This window comes from Miniopterus natalensis, chromosome 2, assembly GCF_054644295.1.
Source record: "Miniopterus natalensis isolate mMinNat1 chromosome 2, mMinNat1.hap1, whole genome shotgun sequence".
Lineage (NCBI taxonomy): Eukaryota > Metazoa > Chordata > Mammalia > Chiroptera > Miniopteridae > Miniopterus > Miniopterus natalensis.
The window spans coordinates 86,962,040-86,989,280 of NC_142082.1; the positions used below are offsets into that span (position 1 = coordinate 86,962,040).

General features: G+C 39.3%; 1 protein-coding gene across 2 annotated transcripts in view; it reads right to left on the minus strand.

The window, feature by feature from the left end:
* Positions 1–27,241, minus strand: part of DCLK1 (doublecortin like kinase 1) — a 429,374-nt gene that overhangs the window by 60,948 nt on the left and 341,185 nt on the right. For both annotated transcript variants that reach the window (XM_016197264.2, XM_016197267.2), the window contains exons 7-11: positions 26,354–26,441; positions 22,305–22,413; positions 15,291–15,348; positions 14,664–14,783; positions 9,728–9,874 (exon numbers count right to left, since the gene is read on the minus strand). In XM_016197264.2, the coding sequence (XP_016052750.1) occupies positions 9,728–9,874; positions 14,664–14,783; positions 15,291–15,348; positions 22,305–22,413; positions 26,354–26,441 (522 nt within the window). The remainder of the gene's footprint in view (positions 1–9,727; positions 9,875–14,663; positions 14,784–15,290; positions 15,349–22,304; positions 22,414–26,353; positions 26,442–27,241) is intronic.

A 27,241-nucleotide genomic window follows, 5' to 3' on the forward strand; every position in this document is an offset into this window, starting at 1 on the left:
GGATGTGTTGAATGTTATGCTAAGTGGAATAAGTCAATCAGATAAAAACAAATACTGTATAATTTCACTCATGTGGAATTTAATTAACAAACTGAACTACCAAGGAAAATAGAGACAGACTCCTAGATAGAGAGCAGGAAGACAGCTCTGGTAGTGGTGGAGTCTTCAAGGGGATTGAGCAAAAAACAAAAACAAAAAAAGAGAAAGAACTCATGGACAGAGTCAACTGTTTGGTGATTGCAGGGGTGAGGGGGGTGGGTGGAAGTGGAAGAGAGTACAGGGGGATAGATGATGATGGGGGAAAATAAAATAAAGAAAAAATTCATAGAACTATACGAATAACATATAGTAGTATTCCATTGTAAAAAATAACATGAAATCATTTATATCAAGTCCTTAATGAGAGTAGGAATGATTAGGGGAACAGATGGATGCAGACCAATCAAGGCAACACACTACACCTGTACTTCCTGTCTTCTCCCTGATGGATTTACAGGGCCACAGAGAAGGACCTTCAGTATATGATGAGTACAGTAACTGACACAGTATTGTACTAAATAATTTTGGGAGAAATGTTTTCTTCTTTATTCCCTCAACTTTTAACCACATTCAGAGAGCAGAAAATTTTTCTAAACACCTATGAAAAATGATGATTCAGTTTCTGTTTTGACATTTCCAATGACTATGAGCTATCTGTAATAAAAAACACTTAATTTTCAAACAGGTGTACTAGTTAGAAAGTTTTCTTACTTCAGACTCAAATCTCTGACCCATGAATTTCTTCTTCTTTTTAGTTTGAGGTCAGTGCTCTCAAGTATACACAAAATAGCTTCCCATCTTCCATTTGGCAGCCTTTCATGTATTTGATGATTGTCATCATGCTCTACTTTCTTCATACCTTCTCTGGGCTAAACTCCAGGCCCCTGATGTCATGTGTTCAGTTTCCTTGCCATAGGGATAATGTGGTGTGAGCAGGCAGTGGAATCTCTTGATGGTGACCCTCTTTTAGTCAAAGGAGTGTAAGGGCACATTAGGATCTTTAGTAGCCATGTCATGCTGAAACTCAAACTGAACTTATGTTCAGTCACTAGCCTTTGATCTGGTCGGGCCAAGTTTTACTACTATTGCTTTTCTGCAATGATCATTAAAATAACTATACCTAAGTTACTTAGTCCGAATGGGTATATGTCTATTTCTTGTTGAATTTTATCTTACTGATTTTGGATCTTTACAGAGCTAAAGATATTTTTGAACATTAATTCTGTCATTTGATTTAATATACCGTACACCTTCACTTCAGCTCACTGGTCATGATGGCAGGGCTAGTGACAAACTCCTGTGAGACTCATGGCCCCCTTCCTTTGGGTAATCCCTAACCCATTAATCAACTCTGGTGGCTCAAGTGTGTTTTTACACATGGCCTCTAGACACACTTTGTGGCACTTGCCTTGTCTACCAGTATAATTGGCTATCCTATCAGAAAATGGATTTATTTAGGGATTCTGAGATGGGATTAATGCAGAAGGAAATCTGCTGTTTTTCTACCTCAGCATTGGCTTGAACTGAAAATTAAGACAAGCTAGAGCACAACCTATGGTCATCACTTGGGGAAAACAGGACACAATCCATTTAGTAAAAGTGAGGGTCATGAGCTATGCATGCCATTTTTTATCAACAGCTAGGAGCAAGCACAGAATTTTTAAAAGAAAATTTCTGACCAAAAGAGATATGGTTTCTGAACATAACATTTAATATTTTAAGAAAATCACTGTGTATTTCTAGAATCTAATAACTAGTGATGTAAGTTCTATTTTTGCCAGTAAAGACTTTAATTTTCCTAAGGAAGTGGTATCTGCATATACATTTTAGAAAGACCCCCTTCCTCCAGCCCCCTGGGATAAATACAGGCTGCTACTGATTTTTGCTGCTAAGGCTACAAGCTTGCCATCTAGTGGTGATTCATGTAAAATGAAGGCAGTTGATTTTAGTAAGATAGTTTGTTTTTTGTTTATTTTTTTAAAAGTTCACACACACACACACACACACACACACACACACACCGTGGTCCCATGCTTAAATGCAGCTGGGGAAATAATGTTCTTTCTCTTCCTAATTAGTGAGGTTTAGACTGAAGCCAATGCAAGTCTTCAATGTAAGATGAGTTGAGAAATGACTTGGATGTGTCATGTTGGGTCTGTCCTCTATTCTGTGAAGAAGTATGAACTCATTCACGTTCTTGTCTAATCTCATCCATTCTCTCATCCTCTTGTTTTTATCCATACAACTATTAAGCATCAGCCCTGAAAAAACAAAATGAATCACATAAAATCTTTGGCATAATTAACTTGTGTAAAAAAAACTTAGTGCCCTCCCTGGTGGCTCAGTCGGTTGGAGCATCGTACTGTACAGCAAAAGTTTGCAAGTTTGATTCCTGGTCATACCTAGATTGCGGGTTTCTCCCCTGTCAGGGTGCATGTGGGGGCAGTTGATTGATGTTTTTCTCTCACACAGATGTTGCTCTCTCTCTCAATCTCCCTCCCCCTTCTCTCTCTAAAGTCAATGAGTGTGTCCCTGGGTAAGGATAAAATAAAAACAAAAACAAAACAACTTCATAATGAGATTCCATTACTAAGATGTCAGCAGACAGGACCAGATGGAGGCTGAGAGTGTGAGTATGGGTACATGTGTGTGAGGGAGTGTTTACATGGGTGTGTGTGGGGGTGCATCAGTCAGTGCAGGAGTTCCTAGCAGAGGAGCTGCTGCCCCTCCTGAGCCGTTTGGCCTGACGCTTCTTTCTGATTGAGAGTGGAGAGCACGCAGTTTTGGAGGATCCTCAGTGTCCTCCTTGAGAGGAGGCTGCAGAGAGCAGACTGACCCAGCATCCTGAGGCCATGGACGGGTGCAAGGACACCAAGGGTGAAGAACCAGCACTACTCGCTCTGGCCTGACACCATAACTGGTGCACCTAAACTAGTACTCCCAGACAAATGCACCACCTCATTGATCCAGTGCACATAGCCTGCTTGCCTGCCTCCCTGCCAGAGGTGTCTCCCTCACTCTGCACCCAGGGCCAGCCTGCCTGCCTGCCTCCTCAACTGGCCCATGGCCGGCTTGCCTGCTTGCTTGCCTGTTGTGCCTCCTGACTCAGCATGCATGGCTAGCCTGCCTACCAGCCTGCCTGCCTGCTGTGCCTCCTTGACATGGTGGGAGGCTTGCCTTCCTGCCAGACTGGTCCACTTCCTTGATGGGGTACTCATGGACTGCCTGCTGGATTGCCTGCCTGCTGTGCCACCTTGATGTGGTACCCACCACCGGTCAGGCCTGTCTGCCTTCCTGACTCCTTGACACAATGCAACCAGCCTGCCTGCCTACTTGGCCTACAGTCTTGAGGTACTGCACCTGGCCCAGCCATCATGACCCAGTTCCTTTCAGGCACACAGGCCTGCCATCAGGACCTGGCTGCCTGACCCAGTACCCCAGGACTACTGGAAATGAGGCTCTGTTCACACCCTGCAGCCTTGACCTGGTATCCTTGGACAACTGGCACAATATAATGGGGAGACAAAGAAACATCACCCAAATGAAAGAAAAGGAGAAACCGACAGAAAAAGAACTAGAGAAAATAGAGGCAGGCAATTTATCAGATATAGAGTTCAAAATAATGGTTATAAGGATGCTCAAACAACTTAGTGAGAATTACAAGCAACTTAATCAGAACTTCATAAGCTTGAATAAGAATCGATTGGAAATGAGGAATGACATAGCTGAAATAAAGAATACACTGGAAGGAATCAACAGTAGTTTAGAAGAAGCTGAGGACTGAATCAGTGAATTAGAAGACAAGGGAGAAAAAAACACCCAAGCAGAGCAGAAATTAGAAAAAAAAAAAAATTAAAAAGAAGGAAGACAGTTTAAAGGAGCTTTGGGACAAGTTGAAATGTAACAATATATGCATTATAAGGGTACCAGAAGGAGAAGAATCCAAGCAAGGATTAGAGAATATATTTGAAGAAATAATGACAGAAAACTTCCCTAACCTGGTGAAGGAAAAAGTCACTCAAGTTCAGGAAACACAGAGTGTCCCAATCAAAATGAACCCCAAAAAGCCACATTTAGACACATCATAATTAAAATGGCAAATATTAAAGATAAAGAAAAAAATCTTAAAAGCAGCAAGAGAGACAGAAAGTTACCTACAAGGGAGCACCCATTACACTGACAGCTGATTTCTCAATAGAAACACTTCAGGCCAGAAGGGAATGGCATGAAGTTTTCAGAGTAATGAAAAATAAGGACTGAATCCAAGATTATATACAGCAAGGCTATTATTCAAAATTGAAGGTGAAATAAAGAGCTTCTTAGACCCCCCCCCAAAAAAAAAGGCTAAAGAAGTTTATTACTACCAAAATAGCACTACCAGAAATGGTAAAGGGGCTGGTGGAAGAAGAAGAAAAGAAGAAGAAGAAAGAGGAGGAGGAGGAGGAGGGGGAGGAGAGGAGGAGGAGGAAGAAGTAGAAGAAGGAAAAGAAGGAGAAGAAGAAGAAATCTAGAGAAAGAGAGGAACACAGACATAAAGAAAGAATGGCAACAAATAAGTACTTATCAATAATAACCTTAAATGTAAATGGCTTAAATGCTCCAGTCAAAATACATAGCGTAGCTGAATGGATAAGAAAACATGGCCCATATATATATATATATATATATGGTCTATAAGAGACCCACTGCAGAACAAAGGACTCACACAGTAGGATGAAAGTGAAGGGATGGGAAAAAATTCTCCATGCAAATGAAAATGAAAATAAAGCTGGAGTAGCAATACTCATAGCTGACAAAGTAGACTTCAAAATGAAAGCCATAACAAGAGACAATGAAGGTCACTACGTAATACTAAAGGGTTAGATCCAACAAGATATAACCCTGGTAAACATACATGCACCCAATGTAGGAGCACCCAAATATGTAAAAAAAACTTCTGGAGGAATTTAAGGGAGAGATTAATAGCAATACAATCATAGTAAGAGATTTTAACACCCCACTGACATTACTGGACAGATCTTCTAGACAAAAAGTCAACAAGGACACAGCAGTCCTAAATAACACACTAGATCAGATAGAATTAATTGACATTTAAGGAGCATTTCACCCTAAACCTACAAAATATGCATTTTCCTCAAGTGCACATGGGACATTCTCAAAGATAGAACATATGTTAGGTTATAAAATGAGTCTCTTAAGTTCAAGAAGACTGAAATCATATCAAGCATCTTCTCAGATCACAATGGCATGAAATTAGAAATCAACTAAAATAAAAATGCTCAAAAATATTCAAACACATGGAGGCTAAATAGCATGTTATTGAACAATGAATGGGTTACCAAGAGATCAAAGAAGAAATAAAAAACTTCTTGAAAAAAAAAAAAAAAATGAACACACCACAACCTCAAATCTAAGGAACACAATGAAAGCAGTCCTGAGAGAAAAATTCGTAGCACTATAGGCATACCTCAAAAAACAAGAAACACTTCTAATAAACTATTTAATGCTACAACTTAAAGACAAAAACAAGAAAATCCCAGAGAGTAAAAGGAAGAAAATAGTAAAGACCGGAGTGGAAATAGATGACATAGAGACTAAAAAAACAATACAAAAGATCAATGAAACCAAGAGCAGGTTCTTTGAAAAGATAAACAAGATTGATGAACCTTTAGCCAGACTCATCAAGAAACAAAGAGAGAGGACCCAAATAAACAAAATAAGAAAGAAAAGAGGTGAAATGACAGCTGACCCAATAGAAATACAAGGATTGTAAGAAAATACTATGAACAACTATCCACTACCAAGCTGGAAAACCTGGATGAAATGAATAAATTCCTAGAAAACTACAACCTTCCAAAACTCAATCAGAAAGATTCAGAAAGCTTAAATAGGCCAATAAGTGCCGATGAAGTTGAAGCAGTAATCAAAGGGCTCCCAGCACAAAAAAGCCTTGGCCCTGATGGCTTCCCAGGGGAGTTTTACTAAACAGTCAAAGAACACCTACCCTCCTCAAACTTTCAAAAAATCCAAGAGGAAGGAACACTTCCAACTCTTTTTTACGAGGCCAGCATTAGCCTAATTCCAAAACCAGATAAAGACACTACAAAGAAAGAGAATTACTGGCCAATATACCTGATGAACATAGATGCTAAAATCCTCAACAAAATATTAGCAAATTGGATCCAGCAATATATTAAAAAGATCATATACCATGACCAAGTGGGATTTATTCCAGGGATGCAAGGCTGGTACAATATTCACAAATCAATAAATGTGATGCATCACATAAACAAGTTAAAAAAGACAAAAATCACATGATCATATCCATAGATGCAGAAAAAGCATTTGACAAAATCCAGTACCCATTTCTGATAAAAACTCTCAGCAAAGTGGGAATAGAGGGATCATACCTCAACATAATAAAGGTCATATATGACAAAACTACAGCCAACATCATACTCAATAGGCAAAAATTAAAACCATTTCCTCTAAGAACAGGAACAAGACAGAGATATCTTTGTCTTGTTGTGAATAAGACTTTCACCACTCTTATTCAACATTGTGCTGGAAGTCCTAGCCACAGTGATCAGACAAAAAGAAAAGATAAAAGTCATCCAAATTGGGAAAGAGGAAACAAAACTGTCATTATTTGCTGATTACATGCTATTGTACATAGAAAACCCTAAAGACTCCACCAAAAAACTACTAGATTTAATAAATGAATTCAGCAAAGTAGCAGGATACAAAATTAATCCCCAGAAATAGATGGCATTTCTATACACCAATAATGTACTCTCAGAAAGAGAAACTAAAAAAAAAAATCTCATTTACCACTGCAACTAAAAAAATAAGGTACCTAGGAATAAATTTAACCAAAGATGTACTGTAGCATTTTTCAAAAGTAGTCTTTAACTCTACATTTTGCCATGATATAGTAAATCCATGCATGGTAAATATTAAAAAATTTTCAACAATGTCAAAAAAGATAAAAGATAATTTTTACAATGTACAGTTTTATAGTTAAGGTTTTCTTTTTAAGGATAATTTAATTTTTATTACAAATAAAAGGAGAATAAAAATGAGTTACGTGTTATCTCTTTATTTTCATAAAATCCTCTTAAAGGAGACTCAAAGGAGTTAAGTAACTTGTTCAAGGTCATATTACTAGCCAGAGGAAGAAGGAAGCATTTGATTTTTAACTTTTGTCCATCTGATTATAAATCCTGAGTATGTGAATATGTGCCTCCCATGACAGCTCTCTCTCTTTTCCACATAAAGGTCAACAAAATGTGAAATTAACAGAAGTCTTGAGTGCAACTTGTGATGTCATCCTAATTTTGTTAAACTTATTCTATACTTCTACCTATTTTATCCCATAATAGATTTATTGCTGCAAACCTCACCAACCCTTAACACTCTCCTATAGTAAGAAGTTGCTATTTTATAGAAGCAAAATTACTTTAGTTTCTCATACATATATATTTTAAACCTAGATTATGAACTTACTACAATGGTGTGTGTATATATACATGTACATATGTATTTCACACTCTTAAATTAGAAAAGAAAAATGGAGAGAGCCTTTTTCTTTTGGAGTAATTTAAAATATATTGTAATGAGCACGATACTTAACAAGTATCTTTTAAGTTGTAATTTCAGTAAAAGAACACTGCTATGTAATTATTTATGGCATTTACAGAAATAGATAATGCTCTATTGACCTGCAAAAGGGGGAAGGGATTGAAACTTTAATTTTCAATCACTGACTTTTTGGAGCTTAGAGAAGTTCTTAAACAAAGGCCCAATTGTAAATCTGTTCCCTTGAGATCATCCCACATAATTTAGGAATAATGAAAGCAGATGGGGAGAAAGTTGCTGCAGTGTACAGAGGCAGCTAAGCAGAGGAGAATGTTTAGGCTACTGCAGCTATGTGGAATCGGAGGTGCAATTAAATCAGAACTCCATCATTTGACCTGAGCTGCCTTTATTAACCAGTGGTTACAAGATTACTAACATAATTACAATTAACTAATTGCTTGTGTATTTATTTCTTGAATGCCTATTTTTCCTACTTGGATGTCACCTCCAGGAAAGCGTATGTCTGTCTTCCTTGTCACAAAACCTAGCACATAGCTAGCATGCCATAAACTACTCTGTCTCCTCCTAGCTTTATGTAGTCATGGGCTTTTGAGTGGGGCAGAGCTAGGTTGAGCTCTTGGCTCTTCACGTTTGAGTTGTTAGGGCCTTGGGCAGGTCATTGAACTCTTAGGCACTCAGTTTCCTTACCTGTGATATGGGACAGTAATATAATTACTCCCATATGTTCTTGTGAGAATTCAAGGAAATAATGAATATAAAGCCCTTAGCACAAGATATGTACATAGATAGTCTACATCAGAGCAGATCTTATCAGCCTTTATTGTGTAGCAACTGTTGGGTTGCTCATCTGCTTTTAAACTTTGTTGATATAATCATGTGCTGCAAGGCACATTTGCACCCTGTCACCAGTCACCATATTCTGATTTGGTAGGGCCACAAGAAGGCTCAGAAATTTGCATTTTTAACAGGCATCCGGGAGTAATTCTGACATAGGGGTCTTTAAACCGCCCTTGGAGAAACACTGTTTTAGAAAGAGAATCCTCAGTTCCCAGATTTCTGAAGAGATGGACAAGCTAATAGTCACATACAATACTTTACTCTCAGAGTTGGATAATGAAAGTAGAGGAAGAATTACCATCTTGGTGGGGAGGGAAAATTGAGTTGATGCATTAAAATTCCAGCCCTAATAGCCAGCAAAATCTGTTATTCCCATATTCACCAGGGACAACTTTGTGATGCCAAGTCTGTCTCCTCAGTTCTTTCCAAAACTTCCCCTTAACAGCAGAGCCTCTTGTCTTCCCAGAGATGAGAGGAGGGTGTCATGAAAAGAAAACCAAATAGTTGTAGAGGAGGGTTAAAACGGCTCTGATTTTTGCCCAGCCAGGCGTGGCTCAGCGGTTGAGCATTGACCTAGGATCCAGGCCATCTGGGTTCAATTCCCAGTCAGGGCACATGTCCGGGTTGCAGGCTAGGAAGCCGATCAATGACTCTCCCATCATTGATGTTTCTATCTCTCTCCTTCTCCTTTCCTCTCTCTAAAGTCAATAAAGATATATTTTTTTAAAAAAATGTCTCTGATTTTTAAAATCAGTCTTTATCATGATTACTTTTATGCTGAGGGGCTGGTGTCTTCAAAAACTCATTATGATTTATTCTCTTAGCTTTTAGACCATACATATTATTGGGATGTAAATTTGAGAGACTAAGAGAAACTCTAAAGGGCTTCCTTTTTTTCAAGTAAAACGTTCTAACCCAAAAGTCCTGTAGATAAATAATATAAATGTAAATGCTCCTCTTGACTATCTTGGCCTAGCCCTTGGCCCTAGACTCAGCGAGTTTGTTCCCATCCTCCTGCCTCAAGTTTTCATTTGCTAATAAGGTGAGTACTCTTAATGGCACATTAATCATTATAGATTAAATAAAAGATTAGTTTCCTGATAGTTACTGAAGGCCAGCTGAACACTAACCTTTAAGGATTTTTTTTTTTTTAAGAGAGAAAAGAAAATAGAAAAGATAAAAAAAGAGAAATATTCATATCCACTCATGAGTATTTGGAACTCAAGATGCCCTGAAATTGTATTTCTCTTACCAGTAGGTTCTCAGGCTTGATGTCACGGTGGACGATGTTTAGGCTATGCAGGTATTTGATGGCGCTGGCCAGGTTGTACAGCATTCCACTGGCATCTCGCTCAGTGTACTTGTTTGTGGAAGTAATGGCATCAAAGAGATCTCCTCCCTGGGAAGAGAGCAGCAGTTGGAACAGTACATTAACAGATGGAGCTGCCCTGAAGAGGGACTGACACATTATAAAGGATGTGAAGAATGTATGCAGGACCTTTGGGTTCCCGGGACTTTCCCTACCACTTTCCTCTCAAAGGCCCAGAGACCTTATGGTTACTTATTTCTCCACTGCAAAAGCCATTTCCTCCAGAGCCAAAGAAAGAAGCAGGGTGAAGACTCTCTGCCATCAGACTCTCAGCCTTTTCATGGGCCCCAGCCAGCATGGAGAGGCAATGTGGGTCTCCAGGGCAGAGGCCTTGTGGCACCTGGGTGTCCTGGTGGTGCGTGGTAGATGCCTCATCCCAACTCCCAGCAGAACTTGAAATTCAGAATCCTAACATCCCCAAATGAGAAACAGGTAATACTGCAAACTGCACCCGTCTGCCTCACGAAATTCAAGAGCACACGCACAAACACACACACACACACAAATTCCCTTCATTCTCTAGATTTAGCTCTCTTAGGGTGGGCGTAGTGTTTTCTTTTTCAGTAGTGTCCTTTGTAAGAAACAGAGAAAAGAACCAGAAACTGTCACTCCAAAGATGAGAAAGAGTAGGAGGAGGGTGGAGAAATTTCAAAGGAAGTTTTCTAAGACCATTACTCACCAGAACTTTTGTTTCCCTTGTTCCCTGCTAATTTATTGTTATTTAGTGAAACAATGATTTTAGGCTCTAATTTTAGTTTCATTTATTTGAACCGGGTCAGAAAACTTGGGTCTGATTTATTAACAGTGTTTGCATCCTTCTTGTGTCATACAATGCACCAAACAGCTGAAAATAGTAGCCAATTGTGCTCATCTGTTACCTGGGACTGTTGGGGCTTAATTTTTCTTTTTAAATAGCAAAAGCAGAATATAGTACTAATAGGCTAACAATCAAATTTCTCTGTGCAACCTGGTCTTCTGTTACTGCCCTGTACCTCACTGTCCATTCAGCCTCAGAAGTTCCCAAAGTGTTGAAACACATACATTTTTTTTCCAAATGAACATTTTCTCTCTGGACTTCCTGTTTCTCTCAAAGACAAGGCTGCTATAAACGGGTTGCAGGCTGTTTCCTTGCCACTCCAGGAAGTGGGATTTCCACTGCGGTCTATGGGAATAGCACCCCTATGTGTCTGGGGCTCTATAAAGTGGCCCACAAAGACTCCATCCACCCTTTTCTTAGTTATCCAGGCTCTAGGCATCCTATAATCTCATTTCCTCTTCATCCTCAACTAAGCAGTCAACAAAGGCAACCAATCCTTCCTTTAAGGCATGCCTGGTTCACTTCTTCTTGGCCATCCCATTCCACCTTCTGAGTGAATGTTCTTGTTGCTTCATCCCTGGTTGTGATGTACTGATAACCTGTACTGTCTCCATGGGCTCTGTACCCAAAGCATCCTGTGCACTGATTGTCATCTTCCCATAGGGCACATTGATACGGATTTCTTCAAGGAATCAGTATTCTTTTCCCATGGCTCTCCAAATTCTGCCCCAGTGTTCATTCTAACTTGTCTAATCTCATCTCCTGCCACTACCTAGACCTTCATGATCCTTGGTCGCCAAAACAAGCCCAGATCACTCTGTACGCCCTCCAAACCTGTCCTCCCTTACTGGAATGTCACCTGTACTTCCTTTGTCTTTTTAACACCTGTTGAACTCTGTGGGCCTGGCCACAGGGTCGCCTCCCCAACAAGTTCTGACTTCCTTTGTGCACATAAGCAGTTTGCACATGCACACTATTATAGGCAAAGATCTAAAGTCCTGTTCTTAATAATTAGGGAATTTGAAAATTTTTTTTTAAATCCTCACCCAAAGATATGCTTTTTTAGTTGATTTTAGAGAGGGGGGGGCAGAGAGAGAAAGAGAGAAAGAGAGAGAAACATCAGGGCTTGACTGGAAATTGAGCCAGTGACCTTAGGTATACAGGACAATGCTCCAATCGGCTGAGTCACACTGGCCAGGGCTGAATTTGACTTTTAATAACTGCTATTTTACTGTTTTCTGCAATACAGACTTTGTTTTTCCTATATCTGCAGGCACTCTTTGGCACACCACTGGACCCTTATAGTTTGATAATCATGGCCCCAGTGAGATTTCTCAGAGGGAACATTATAGGAACCTTTCAGGTCAAGCCTAGGATTGGTCTTCACTTCCAGACCTGGGTTCACAGAAGTTCTGGGTATGGCTAAGTTTAACAGTATGATCTAGAGACATTCTGCAGACACTCTTGGGCCTTGTCAGGCCATCTTGGTCACCTAGAGAAAATTCACAAAGTCTGTTAAGGACATGAAGACCTCCTTAGCTATAGTCACCAGACTAAGATATCACTGACAGACCAAGTTTTCCCACAAAATGTATTCTGAGGTCTTGAGCCTTTACCTCTTTTATTGCTCATCTTCAAATTTAACGTTGTTGTAGCTGTCTAAAACTCATTCAATGAGTTTTTGTTGTTGTTTTTTTGCAAATAAATCTTTTTATTTCCACAACACAATACAACTTCCCTTTTCCCCAGGAACATAAATTGACCTGGGCCATCAAAACACAGGACAAAAGCTGATAAATGACAGAAGGCAAAGTATATTATACCCAAGGATCTCCTCCTGGGACCCAAACCCTGCTCCCTACCAGGGCTTATCAAATGGAACTAAAGACATGAAGAGAAGATGGAAACTCACAAAATGAACTCCACTGAACAAAGGAGAAAGGAGCCTGGCAGTTAAAAATGTAGGGAGAGATTTGCTCCTAGATTAAGTGCTGGAAAAAAAGGGTGAGAAAATAATTTATTGGGGGATGCAATGGTATGTAGTTTCAATCATGTCCCCATTCCAGATCTCTCACTGAAGCTAAATTCTGGCCAGTCTATGGAGGTAGAAAATGGAGATGCAAGAAAGTTTAGAATCCCTCCTTCTCTGGAGAGTAGATGATTCTTTATTATCCAGTTCTACTCTTTGCCCAGCCTGCCTTTCCTCAAAAAGCTTCCAAATCCCTTAGCTAAAACTTGCACCTCAGAAAATGGAATTGGAATGGGGGTAGTCATGAGTCTTGCCCAAATTCTCTAGTCTGACATGAAGGTTGAAGAGCAGGGATGGAGAAAGGGAAGCTAATAAAATTAAATATCCCCTCCCCTACTCAAACTTCGGCCCTGGATGGATGGGGAGGAAAGACTAGGCAGCTGTTATCAGGGACCTATGCAGACCTGTTGGACAGATGGTAGGTGAGAGGAGGCAGAGCTGGAGGCCAGGAGGGTTCCTTAGGCTCCTAGAGGGAGAAGCAGGGTCCTGGGGTTAAGGAAGAGCAGGAAGCAATACAGTAACAGTTTTGGGAGCATTTGAGCTCCCAAACTTGGGCCACCCTCTACTACCACCCACCCCACCAGCACTGACCAGAGGGGCCCCTGCAGGTGGCAGGATGATCAAGTTTTAACAGTACACAGAGGGCCAACAGGAATGGTTTAAAGTATTTGATCTCAAAATTAACATCATTATAAAAATACTACCCTTGGTGCTAAAGAAAGTGTAATTTACAATGTTGGTAACCACCAAACTTTATTTGGCAGTACAGTGCCAATACAAAAATCTTCTGACTAAATGAAATCAACATTTTCTTGTTGGAATAACCGTTTAACATTTTTATCTCCCTCAGCCTCAAACATGACAACAATCTTGTGTTACTACAAACAAGCCCTCACCTCTCAGAAAGAAACAAGTCTTAACCTGAAGTAGAAAAAATAGGCTCCATCTGTAAATATAAATAACCACTAAGTTGAAAAAATACCAATAAATCTAAAGTAAAGTAATTTTGAACAATGAAAATTTAAAGGTCCTAGAATGAACGTTTTCTTATATAGTAACAGGTTAGTTTATTAAATGCTTTTTTTGTCTTAAATCTTTACAAAAGAAAACCCCATGTACCACAGATCCCTGCTACCAGCTTAGTGTGTGATTCCAGGCTCTCTCTGATGGTGCACACAGTTGATGCAGAAGGTGGTGTGACTAATTTATGACACATCACAACTAAAGTAGAAATTACTTCCACCACCAATTAGGTTAACACAATACAGAAGGCTTAAGAAAAATATAATCTGAGGAAAATATAACTTTATGAAAACTAAACATTCAATGTTTAACACTTCTAATTACTAAAAATTTCATATATGGAAGCAGAGGAAATAGGCAAGTCATCTTTCACCTACATGCAATCATTATCAATATTTAGCCATTTCTATATTCTATGACTTACTAGAATAAAAACGTAATTTTATGTGACAGGTGAGATGGCAACATTCACTGAAAGGTGGTAGACTGTTTACACTATTGTTAGGACTGAGCTATTTTTCATCATGTTGGTGACTAAAAGCTTAAAGCTTGTTTTTATAGAAATGTGTGACATTTTTGGATGTAGTTCATGGAAAAGTAAACAGTTTCTACTACAATAATAACAACAGTGATCATATTGGTATCTAATACTTTCTGTGTCACACAAAGTGGTGGAAGCAATTCCCCTTATTCCCACAATATCACTCCTAGGTAAGTACTATTATTTTACATATAAGGGAACTGAGGCACAGAGAGGTATCCCAAGGTGAGAGAGCTATTTAGGTCAAGGCTGGGACTTGAACTCTTGTAGTATAATTCTAAATAACCCTTAACCATGATGCCAATGTATAGAAATGAGAGACTGAATATTGATGGGAGGAAATAAATGACTGTGTTATATAGAAAAATGGTGCCTTACACAGGTTTATTTCTTTTTCCAAAATACACACCTTTACCAATTCCATGACAAGATACAGTTCAGTTGGCACATCCATCTCTTCAATCAGAAGAACAATATTGGGATGCTTCACTCTTCTTAAGATAGACACCTCGCTCTGGATCATGTGCTCCTGTTCAAGGGAGAAGTAATCTTAACACACACATCCGAACATAGGAGGAGCTAACTTAACATGAGTAAAAACTATACTGTGTGAAGTTTAAGAGGCGTGTATTTTGGTAAAATATAATGAGCATATCTTAGATTTTGATATTCAGATAACCTAGAATTGTCAAAAGATATTGAAGGTCCTTAGATGATGCTTATAATTTCTGAACTTATCACAATAAGTATAAATTCATGTAGAAAGAGGGAAAGAAAATTAAGATCACAAAAGTAAAGGAAGAAAGTAAATAAATAAGCAAATAAAAATAAGAAACAAATATAACATCAAATCATTCTAGCTAGCTTTTATTTCAGGACTATTTATAAAATAAAGTTATAATCTAATTAGTATATAACTTTGTATTCCACCAAAATGCAACAATTGAGGTGAATTTATGTTTACTTGAGAGCTGATCTCTGTTTCTTTCTACCCCCCAAACACCCGTATTTTCATAGGAATAAACTTTATACATACTTTGCCTCGACACTTGCTTTTCTTGATAATTTTCAGAGCATACTCCCTAGCAGTTGACCTGCAAAGAGAAATATTTTTTTAAAAAATAAACTAATTTCAAATATATTAAATCATCTTATTAAGGATTTATATCTTATCTCATAGACCTTGCGTCATGGTATAAATATTTTGTGAATGACTGTCTTTTCTTTTTTTAAAAGAAATATTTAAACTCTCAGGGATTGAGCAAGTGTAAAGACAACAAATATACTAGCACAGAAACATCGTGAGCTGTTGATGTGGCCATACTTGTAATGAAACCACTACTACTGCTACTGGCTTGCTTAACTCCTGCTCCATTGCCAAGCCTTGCCCTACCCCTTGAAGTAATGTGATTGGGATGTAAAACAGATGTGAGTTTCTGCCTTTCCTCTTTGCAGTTTCTCTTGAGGTTCTCTCTTCATGAAGTGTGGCTGTCTGAGTGATTCAAATGGTCACACTGAAAATTCTACAGAAGCAGTTTAGGGTGCAAGCCTATAAGTTTTGCTAGAGAGCTCATGGATAACGTGTTCAAGGTGTAGAAAGGGATACACTGTTATCTGAGCTTTCTTGACCTCTTGGGCCCTTTATGACTGTCTCATTTCACAGAAATAAAATGGAGGTGACAATCGAAATCAACTCACTTTTCTATAGCCACATGTCAGTGTTAAAAGCAAGACTCTGAGCTTTTGAGGTCTCTGCTTCACTTATATCCCAACCAACACTTGCCCCTGTTCCATGATGGTTGTAGGAGGGAGGGTTTAGTTATACCGCTACCTTTAAATAGCTTCCTAACTTGTGTTAACATTACTAAGATACTGGAGTTCGAGCACCACATGTTTATTGTCAAAGGACACAATGCATATGTAATAATCAATAATAAACCACTACTTCATAAGCAATGCCATTTCAGTTCTGGTAGGAAACCAAGACGCCTAGTCTTTTCCCTGTAGATAAAAGCCAATTTTAGGGATCTAAATGATTACAGTGGGAGTGAGATTGATAAAGGACAAAATTTTAAAATAGAGCTTTAAAATCTTCATTATGGGAAAATCAAAGTGGGGGCAGGTTTCCCAGTTAATATGGTTAGAACAAGAGAGTGATTTGCTATAAGATTAAGAGGCCAGATAGTAACAGTGTGTTTCAAGAGCATTTTAGAAACCAGTCCTGTCATTTGCTTCTAAAAATGACACTCCCACTATAATTCCAGGCCCCTGCATTGTGCTAGCTTGCAGAAAACAATAAACATTCACCAAATTATTGTAATGATATCTGGTGAATAAAACCAGAATAAAATAATCACTTTGAAGCCCATTTTCTCCACTAGAGGGCTTTTCAGATCAGATGGGAGAAGATCTGCCTCAGGGTGGTTCTCCTCCAGAGGAAACCAAATTCCTCCAGCCCCATGAAGAAATGGACTAAGAGGCCCAAGGACATTGTTGAGTGGATCTTTGTTGATTCTTCAGGCCCACAGCTGGGCAGAGAGGCCATGATGGAGAAAGCGTGAGCTGGCCTTGGCTAAATGCTGTACTTGGGTGCTCAGTGTCCCCACATAAACACCAGGCCATCAGTGTGGCATAGGGGTGGAGAAAAAGCACTTCAGTAAGAGGGAAAATGAAAGGCCTATCATTAGAAATTTAAAATGTACAGGCAAACAGATAAGTAAGAAAGCAAAATGACTCAGATATAAAGGGATTCCTCACATTGTAGGAGAATCACAGGCCCTTTAGGTAGCTTCCTCTTACAATGCTTCTGGAGACTTTGTTTGCAAATTTAAGAATACTTAATCAAGAGGAAAACGAAAAGCTGAAGTACTTCTGGATTCTGCTTCTCATGAGTCACTAAAAAATTATGATAACACAAATCTGAGATTAGAATCCATGAGCAATTCTCTATCTGGTTTAAAAAGTTCCATTTGATGGCAGGCAAGTCTGCACTCTTGGACTGACTGCTTTGATAAAAGCCAGCAGCCCCAGAAAAGGCCAGAGAGGGAGGCTGGAGCTGACAATTCCATTACTTCGGTGCCTCTACAAAGTGGATGGATGGACAGGACAGTGCTGGTGAGACAGGGATTTCCCCATTTTTGCCATTTCATCCTGCATTTCCCTGATCTGAGGAACATTAAAGTCCTCATGGCAAAGGGCTGGTATGCTATCCAGGAAGACTGGATCCCCTCTACAACCAGACATACAAGGAGCAGGATCCCCAGGGAGGAAGCTTGTGTATTGGCTCCCAAGACTCCAAGCACTCTGGCTGTGTCCTGAGCCTACAGCTGTGTGGGAAATGTGTGCAACCCTGGGCAGCAGTGGTCCTGGGGTTTAATAGGAAAAAGGGCCTTATGGGTTCACTACACAGACTCTCACACAATAGGATTAAACGCTCAGTCAGATTTACCCGTATTTTATATCAGACAATGAGCCCCGTAGAAGACTACCAAAATTAATGCTGCAAATTTTCTTTCTTGATTCCTTGAGGGAAGAACTATAAAGTCATAATAAAATCCTTATTACTGAAAGTACATGTTTAGAGGAGAGTACCTGAGACTGGAAAATGAGCCTAAAAACAGGTGTTACTACTAAATGTATACCATAGAATAAAGATTTAACTGCTTGCTTCAAGTTGGTAAGTGAAAACACTTGTAAGGAAATAAAGCCTTAAATAAAATATCTGCCTTCCCACTACCCTAAACTAGCTCCAAGGATGTGCCTATATATTTATTCAGCAAGCAGTTACAAGCATGGTGCTTTGGTGGTTACAGAGGTGAGTGAGACCTTGTCCTCGTCTCCAAGGAGTCTTTAGATTGGTATATTGGGAATACTAAACATCTGGATTGCTGGTGAAAATGCAGACCATTTACTTGCTTGTTCCTGAAATTATGTGCTTGACCTCTTCTGGAATTATGGAGCCCTTGAACGCTGCAGCTGCCGCAGCACAAACTGTTTTCCTCCTGCTCTGCGGGAATTCAATTTGTAAGGTCCCCTTCCTATTTAGTTTGACCCAAGGTTGGAGCCTGAACTACTGGAAATAAATTTCCAAATTTTACAAACTTGAACTAAATCTAATTTTTAATGTTTGTGCTAAAAATGGCTTGGAGGAAGCTGTCTTGTTTAACTTAGTGATTCTCAACTCCAACCAGTCTTCTCCCATCCTCCTCCCTCACCCAGAAGGCAGAAGAATCATTAGAAGAGGGGAATGGACTGACAAGGATGGGGCTGCCCTGGACTAATGGGCTTTTTGTTGTTGTTTGCTGTGTTTTGAGCGTTTTTAAAATATTATGTGGAAAAGGAAGAATAGCTTCTTAATCACTCTTCTACCATAGCATTTATTGAATGTCATGGCAAGGCTTTGTTTATGGACAGGTTCTCCTGGAGAGGGGCTGTCTTGTCTCTCTTTGGAATACTGAACTGCCCAGCACAGGCCTGAACTAGCAGGAGCTCCAAACATGTTAATCAAGTTGTGGAAATTCCAGAGGATGGTGACAGTGAGGACAATAACAGGAAGACCCCTTAGCAAAGAGGGTTAGTAAACAGCACACTTTGTTTACCAGGTAAGCATAATAAAGCGATATCTCAGCCTCCATAGTAAGGGGAAGGGACTGCCGAGAGCAGAGAGATGAGGTGACCCAGATCTCTTATTTCTGGAGTGGAGTTTTATTTGAATATGAACATGGGTGCCAGAGCATCCTCAGGAAGGAAAGAAGGAAGAACACTATCAGCTAGCTGAGAGATACCTAAGCTTCTTCACCCTGACTCATTTACCCAATCCATCTGACTTTAGCAGGAAATGCCTTCAAACTACAGGTATATAGTTCTTGAAGTTCTTGAGAATTCTGAAGATTTTCTAGATGGATGCAACCCATTTGGTGACACTAGAGTCTAAGCTCCTTTGGGTGGGTTTGAGCCTGCCCACATTCATTCCAAAGCCGATGGTACTGTTGTGCAATTCTTCAGGTTTATAGGTGAAGGGGAAAGAAAAGAAATCATGAGAAGCTAGAATTTTAATACAGTTCGAGGCCCACATTACCAAAAATGCATGCAGTGCAGGTGAGGAGGAGGCCCGAAAGCCACCTGAGACATAATCACTACTCATGACTGCATCACTTGTGGCCTTAGCTTGTGTAGTAATTAGTCCACACAGGGCCAGGAAAGCCAGGGGTGAGAGTGCCTCATCATGAGTCCTCTACCTCTTCTCTGACCTCTTGTTAGTGCTTTTCAGCTCTTTGACTTTTCTCTGGGGCCTCAAAATGCTTCAGAAAACAGCTTCAGAATACAGCACCTCTCAGCCCACCACCTAGGGGCTCCTGAGGCCACTTGGAGAAACTGCAAGTGGAGAACAGGCAAAAATCTAAGTGGACCTGGGAGCCACGATCAAAAGATATACTGATATGGGACCATGAAAAAATAGGACAGTGTAGCACTGTTATTGTATCCCTTGTTGTAGGAAAACCTTCCCTGTGACAGCATATTATTAACAGAGGAGTGACATACCAGCTCTCGTTAATACATATTCATCCTTCAAAATATGGCAGAATGTATCCACAAGCATTGTGTGCCATTCACAACATACTTAGCTCGCTTTTATTTTCTTGGACCTCTGGAAAATATTAAAAGAATGTTTCATGATACCTCTGGGAAGAGAGGGCACATGCCATATGACCTCATTCAGTGGAGAGGAATACTAACACTTTTTGGAGCAATCTGGTGTTTACACTCTGAAGGTTTGTACAATGAGACCCAAGATGTGAACTCATGCAAAATAAACAATTCAAACTAGAAAGAAAGAAATGAATTCTGGATAGAAAAATGAGAAATTTCTACTGTGGGAAGACCAATACTGTCAAACTAAGATGTCACCCTGACATCCTGATCCATGTACTAAGACAAGCAGCACATGGCCACCACACTGGCCTCAACAGATGATGAACACTGGCAAATAACCAGACACTCCACAGTTGAAAGGTATGGCAATCTATTACCAATGGGATTTTCTGCTACAGTGGAAATAAAAGTTTTACACTCAGTAAAAGTATACATGAAATATGAAATTACATAAGCACAAATGCTTCCATCCGTTACCTTAGGAATGGCTTGCCAGATTTAATTTATGTCTTTTTTGCACAGGACATGTAGTCTACATGACTTTGACTCAGCTAAGCCATATTCTTGTGGGAGACCCCTTGTTGGAAGAAGTGGGGTAGAGTGGTCACATGTGTGGGTTTTGGAGATGGGCTTGGATCTATGCTTTGCTCTGTACTTACAAGATGAGTGACCTTGGGCATTTAACTTCTCCAAGCTTTCTTTGTATAAAATAGAAACAATACTGATATGATAAAATTATTATGATAATTAAATGAACTATCATAAATTAAGGGCCTTGCACATGGTTTTTGCTCAGTAAATTGGTTGCTCCTGTTTTTGGACTTGTGAGGCCTGGGAAAGTAACGGGACATTTTCTACATTTGGCAGAAATCCAACAATGGCTTTATGTTGAGGATGGGGGAATGAGAGGGAAAAAGGAGAAAAAGTGACCTTGCAGTAGCAACTAAGGGATTTTCCAAGCTACTGATTATTACTCACGTTCTCCCTCACAAAGAGTGGCTGCTCTAGTGTATGCTGTAACTGTTGGAAAAATCTTGGCTCAGCTGGTGTGTGGAGTGGAGCAAAGTTTGAGATCCGCTGCTGGAGGGTAGCTTCATGAGGGCACCACTGCCTTAGTCAAGGAAGTATCTTCCAAAGAGTAGCAAAGGAATCACAGAGAAAATCAGTGGACACTGACTGGCCAAACTAAGATGTCTGAGACCCTAGACTTCCATCTCTAATGTGCTTCTAAGTCAAAGCCTTTGGAAGAAGACCAAGTTTTGGCTCTTGTAGGCTAAAGCTTCTAGTCCAAGGAATTCTCTCTGAAAGGGGATGTAGCATGGAGGAGCATTTTTCTCACACAGTGCTGAGGAAATAGTTGGGTGTCCAGCCCCACTGGGGATAAGAATGAGTAACAGGGGAAAACTGCACACCCATCTCAGCCCCCAGGAAGCCAGTGGACTTGATCCCCCTAGGAATGAGATAAGTTCCCCCTGACTTTTCAACACTCTACTCACCTAGGTCTAAGGAAAAGCTGCTGGCTTTAAGTAAGCAGCCACTCAAGAAATGAATTCCAATCTAACGCTGAGCTTAGGGCTGAGGCCGCCTTAAACAAGGCTGTAACTTTATTAGCTGTCACTCCTTCCATCTAGTAGCCATTGGCTACTGGCCTTGATTAGGTATTGAGATCCCACAGATAAATCTTTCACCCTAAACCTTTCCCTTTGGCTCACAAGAGTACCTAGCCCATTTGTTATAGAATATTTTAATGCACTAAATACCATTTTTGCTGAGATCAGTACATATGCATTTTAAAGCTTTTCAAGGTTATTATATTTAATTTTATGATTATACATCATATATATATATATATATTCTATACAAAAAAGTCTGACCTCTACAAAATGTCTCAAAAAATAAGTGTAGCCCTGGCCAGGTGACTCAGTCAGTTGGAGTGTCATGCCATATACAAAAAGGTTGTGGGTTTGATTTCCTGCCAGGGGGCTGGGGCACATATAGGAGGCAATTGATCTCTCTCTCTCCCTTCCTCTTTCTCTAAAAAATCAATAAAACATATCCTCAGGTGAGGATTTTTTAAAAATATAAAAAAAACTATTCAATGTATGTATATACACTTTTTAACAAAATGAAAGGACTTACCTGAAAAACCTGGCAAAGTTTTGCTGAGTACATTAAAAAGAAAAATGAAAGTCCTTAATTTATAGATTACTTCCAGGAATCACTACATTTTTCAAATCTGTTGTTAGATGGGTTTTTCTTTTCTTTTTTAAAATTTCTTTACAACTGGAGTTGAGGCATTAACTGATTCTATGTGCCACAGACTGCAAATAAAGACACAATCTTGGAAACCATAATGCCAAATGTTTCCTCTCAAGTTGGATGCAAATGATCTCCTCACCTTTCTACACATTCCTTGACAACAGCAAAATTTCCATCTCCTATTGTCCTTCCGACTTTATATCGCTCTGTTATTGTGGCTGGAATCTGGAAGCCTTCCTCCGACACTTCTGAAAGAATCATTAGTATGTTTTTATTTGTAGAAAAGAGAACACAGATGTTGCACAAAGGAGACATTTAGAATTATTATCTAATCGATTGAAACTGATTCAGAATCAATAGGTCATTTTCTGGTCCATGGGGCTAGCCCTCCCTCCTGCCAAACAGTTTAACTAAGTTTATAAATAGTAAACTAAAAGGAAACATAAAACGTATGAGGTCCACTCCCACATATGTAAGAACAACTTATGTTTTCTGCTGTAGTGGGGGTTCTGAAGAGGAAATTTTACTCTTTATTTTATATCAATTTTATCAATAGCATAGACTGCATACCCACGGTGTACAGAGAAATGACATTTCTAAGTATGGCTCAGAAGGAAAATGCAGTTTATAAGGGACTTCGGCTGCCTGACATTGTACATGAAAATGCCTTCTGTGTGCACACTTAGCTTTACTACATCCTGAAGTGGAGAGCTCCATAAAATTCCATATGAACTCAGCCCTGACTGCCACCCCTCCACAGCATCAATGATCAGAATTTAGACAAAATTCTCACCAGCAACCTGCATAGCAGATGTTGAGTTAAAATTGCAATATCTATTATGTCTGCGAACAAAAAAGTTTTGTAGTTTCAATTATGTTAGTGCCACTAACACAACATATTTTCCCTCTTAAAATGTATTTTGAAATATTTTACAAATGCCTAATAATGCTTTAAATATCTAAGGTCGTAAAAACTAAATAAGCCACACTTAGGTCACATAAATATACTGGATAACCTTTAACATTTTAGGGGTGTAAAAAGCCTTTTATAGCTGGGCTCTAAAATTTACATGCTTTAAAGTTATAAATCCCAGCTCCCCTCAGGCAACCTGAATACAAAATGTGATGGAAGTCTAGTGTGCTAAGTGTGCTCCTATTCTGACCTTTAACCATAAACTAAGACTAAACATTTCTTCTTAAAATAAAATTAAAACCTTAGGTGGTGAATGGGCTTTCTTGATGAGCTTTGTATTCTTGTTTAACCTGTATTGTTAGGGAACAACAAATGGAAACTCAAAATTATCAGACCCTTATTTTGTTTTTGTGGTAATGCTCAATCTGCACTACCCTGAATTCCAGGGTGGATGAAATTTCTGGAGAGTGTTGTATAAATGGAGGACATTTGCTGCTGCTACTTCTATCCTTGGCATTTCTGCAGCTTCTTCACCTCTTTGTAAGTGACATTTTACTCTTAATCCGCTAGAAGCTTCACAGTGGCTTCCAGAACAAAGTGAAAGCCAGAGCCAATTAAACCCCCCACATCCATCATATCACCCCCAAAGACTTCAACAATTTCCCCTCTGTTTAAAAGACTCAGCCTGGGTTTTTTAAAACCTATTCCATGGGAATTAGAGGAGATGGTTGGAGAAGTTTCAAATCCACTGCATAGCACCCAAATTTACAAAACATCTCTCAGATGACATGGTTTTAAGGCTCTTTACCACACAAATAATAAAAGTAAACATCCTTAGCTGTTGGATAGAAAATGGAAGAGAATATTATGCTAAGTGAAATAAGCTTGGCAGAGAAAGACAAATATCACATTATCTCATTTATATGTGGAATCTAAAGGGCAAAAGAAACTGATGAACAAAATAGATTCACTGACAGAGAAGCATGGAACAGACTGATGAATCTCAGAGGGAAGGTGCGGGCCTGTGGGTGGGGAAAGATTAACCTAACAATTTATATGCACAAATGCATAACCCATGGACACAGACAATAGTGTGGTGAAGGCCTGGGGTGGGAGGTGGTGCTGGGTAGAGGGGGTCAATGGGAAGAAAAGGGGGCATCTGTAATACAGTCGACAAGATAAACTAAAAAAAAAAGAAGGTACTTCCATCCTTCCTTCCAGTGGGAGCATCGCCAAGGCACCCATCTATAGCACAAAGTTTGGAATATTTTTCCCCTATTGATAAAATGTATCTGTTGGCTTTTGGCTAAGAAGACTTAGGCAAATATTTAGTCAAGCACCTTTCCATTTCATTAGGTAAATATAATACATTGTAACAAAAGAGACTTCTGAATGGCTAAATTTCATACTTCTGGAAATAAAAGTCCCATATTTCATGGTAGTTGAGAAATAATTCTTGTGTAAATCTGTTATCTCACTTAACATAATTAAAGTGCTCCGACCCCCTGAAGGTACTTTTTTGGAAAATTTAGTAATATCATTTAAAACAAATAAAGGTTCATGTATTTTTTTTTTAATTTATTTTTATTATTGAGAGTATTACAGATGTACCCCATTTTTCCTCCTTTGCCCCCTCCTCCCTGCTCCCTCTGCACCTTAGGCCTTCACCTCATTGTAGTCTGTGCCCATGGATGGGCTATGCATATATGCATATAAATTGTTTGGTTATTCTCTGCCCCCCCTGCCACCTTCCCTCTGAGATCTGTCAGTCTGTTCCATGCTTCCATATCTCTGGACTTATTTTGTTTTTCAGTTTACTTTGTTCATTTGATTCAACATATAAAAGAGATCGTGTATGTGATATTTGTCTTTCTCTGACTGGTTTATTTCGCTTAGCATCACAATCTCCAGGTCCATCCATGCTGTTGCAAAGGATAAGAGATCCTTCTTTTCCACAGCTGCATAGTATTCCGTTGTGTAAATGTACAACAGCTTTTTTTTTAATCCACTCATCTACTGCTGTGCACTTGGGCTATTTCTAGATCTTAGCTATTGTAAATAATGGTGTTATGAACATAGGGGTGCATATAGCCTTTCTGATTGGTGTTTCAGAATTCTTAGGATATATTCCCAATAAAAAATAAATGAAATAAAATACATGAAGCATGTATTCTTTAACTGTAATTTGATCATATCAGTTTCACACTTTTCTAAATACCTTCCCATAATTGATTTCAGAGTGTTAACTCCAGAAAGGAAACAGGCATGTATCACAGTCTTTATTTTATAGAAGAGGAACTAAGACATGAAGAGTTGAAGAGGTTTACCAAAAACAATCCAATGAGTTAGTGAGTGAAAAAATCAGTTCCGAATCCAGGTCATTTGACCACATCAATGGGAAATTCTAAAGTGAATTAGGTCAAAGTCAAAGAGTATTTTTGCAATTGTTATCAGTTAATTCTTTTTGTAAAGCCATATTTTCACATATTGAGTTCATTTAAGTTAAAGTACATCTATAGACTGTAATAGTCAATCAAGAAAGTATACTGTAAAAAAGGAGTTCTTACCCTTTGAGACAGCATGGAGGGACCTGGAGAGTATAATGCTATGCAAAATAAGCCAGTCAGAGAAGGACAAGTGTCACATGATCTAACTTATATATGGAATCTAATGAACACAATAAACTGACAAACGAAACAGATCCAGAGACATAGAGGCATGGAACAGACTGAGGAATCTCAGAGGGAAGGGGAGAGGTGGGAACGGGAAGAGATTGACCAGAGAACTTATATGCATACGTGCATAACCCATGGACACACACAATAGTGTGGTAGGCCTGGGGGCAGGATGCCGGATCAGGGTGGAGGGGGTCAATGGGGGATTAAAAGGGGCATCTGCAATACTTTCAACAATAAAGATAAATTAAAAAAAAAACAGAGAGTATACTAAAAGTGAACAGAATTTGGAAAAACAAAAGCAGAAATTGTCCCCATTTATTTCCAGTAGCTGGCCTTAGGATATTCACACCCTCATAGGATATAGAACATCCCTAAATTAGGCTGGCTTCCTCTTCCCATTCCCAGAGAGTAGATATGACCCCTGGTGGGAGTCATATTCAATCCTATCCCTTTGCTATTGACCCTTATATGCTGCTTTAGTCTTGCCCACTTTATTCTGCTTGAGAATTTACAGTTTCTGAAGTAAGTTTAGCCAGCCTATCCTCTGCCCCCTGTCCGAGCTGAGCCTTCTCCTCAAACACCAAGTCCCAAGCTCACCACTTTCTCCAGGTCCATCATTCTCATCCATTGAGCTGCAGACTTTGGTGGATGCAAGTGAAGTAGAGGAGCCACCATGTTGAGAGCCCTGCAAGGGAAGAGAAACAGAATGAAAACACTTGGTCAGAGTGCCCAAGTCTCCAAGTGATATGCCCAGCCCAGAATCCCGGGATATAACTGCACCCACACCAAGGAAGATCTGGTCTTAACACTCAGAAAGGGAGGATTTTAGATTATTCAATTAGGAATACATCTCCTTCCCACCCTGTTAACCAATAATAGATTGTGTTAACTGTGTCAGCCTAATCATCATCAAATTGGATGTTCCACGGCTTTTTATTCCTTTTACTAAGAATTAGCATTCTTTAGCTCACTGTTTCAATATTGCAGATTTAAGGCATCTCACCTCACTCTCCCACAGCCTATGTGCATATGAGCCTCAAATATGGTGCCATTCTGATCTCATGGAACATTTTTCTATTCTTACCACAGAAAAATTTCTCTTCAGTTTGTTTTAATTAAATAGCCTAGAAAAGTTACTTAGCCTTACTACATCCTTTGAGAAAGGTTTAAGGGTGGACTTGTTGATTCCACCTTGAGATAAAGACACAAGCACTCAGCAGGTTATCAATATGTAAAATGTTACACAATAGATCTGAGGCAAATGCAGTAATAAACACCTATGCCTGGTAATTTCTTGTATTTTTGGTGTATTTTGATCCAAGACCCATAAGAGCAAACAGGGTAACTACTATGTTAGAAATCCCAGAGGATGCAACAATACTAAATACTCTATGATCAGCTATGGGACAGAACTTGAACAATGAACTTTTCCATCTCTGCACCTATTCCTTGAGAAAACAATTTGCATATTTCAGTGCTATTTCT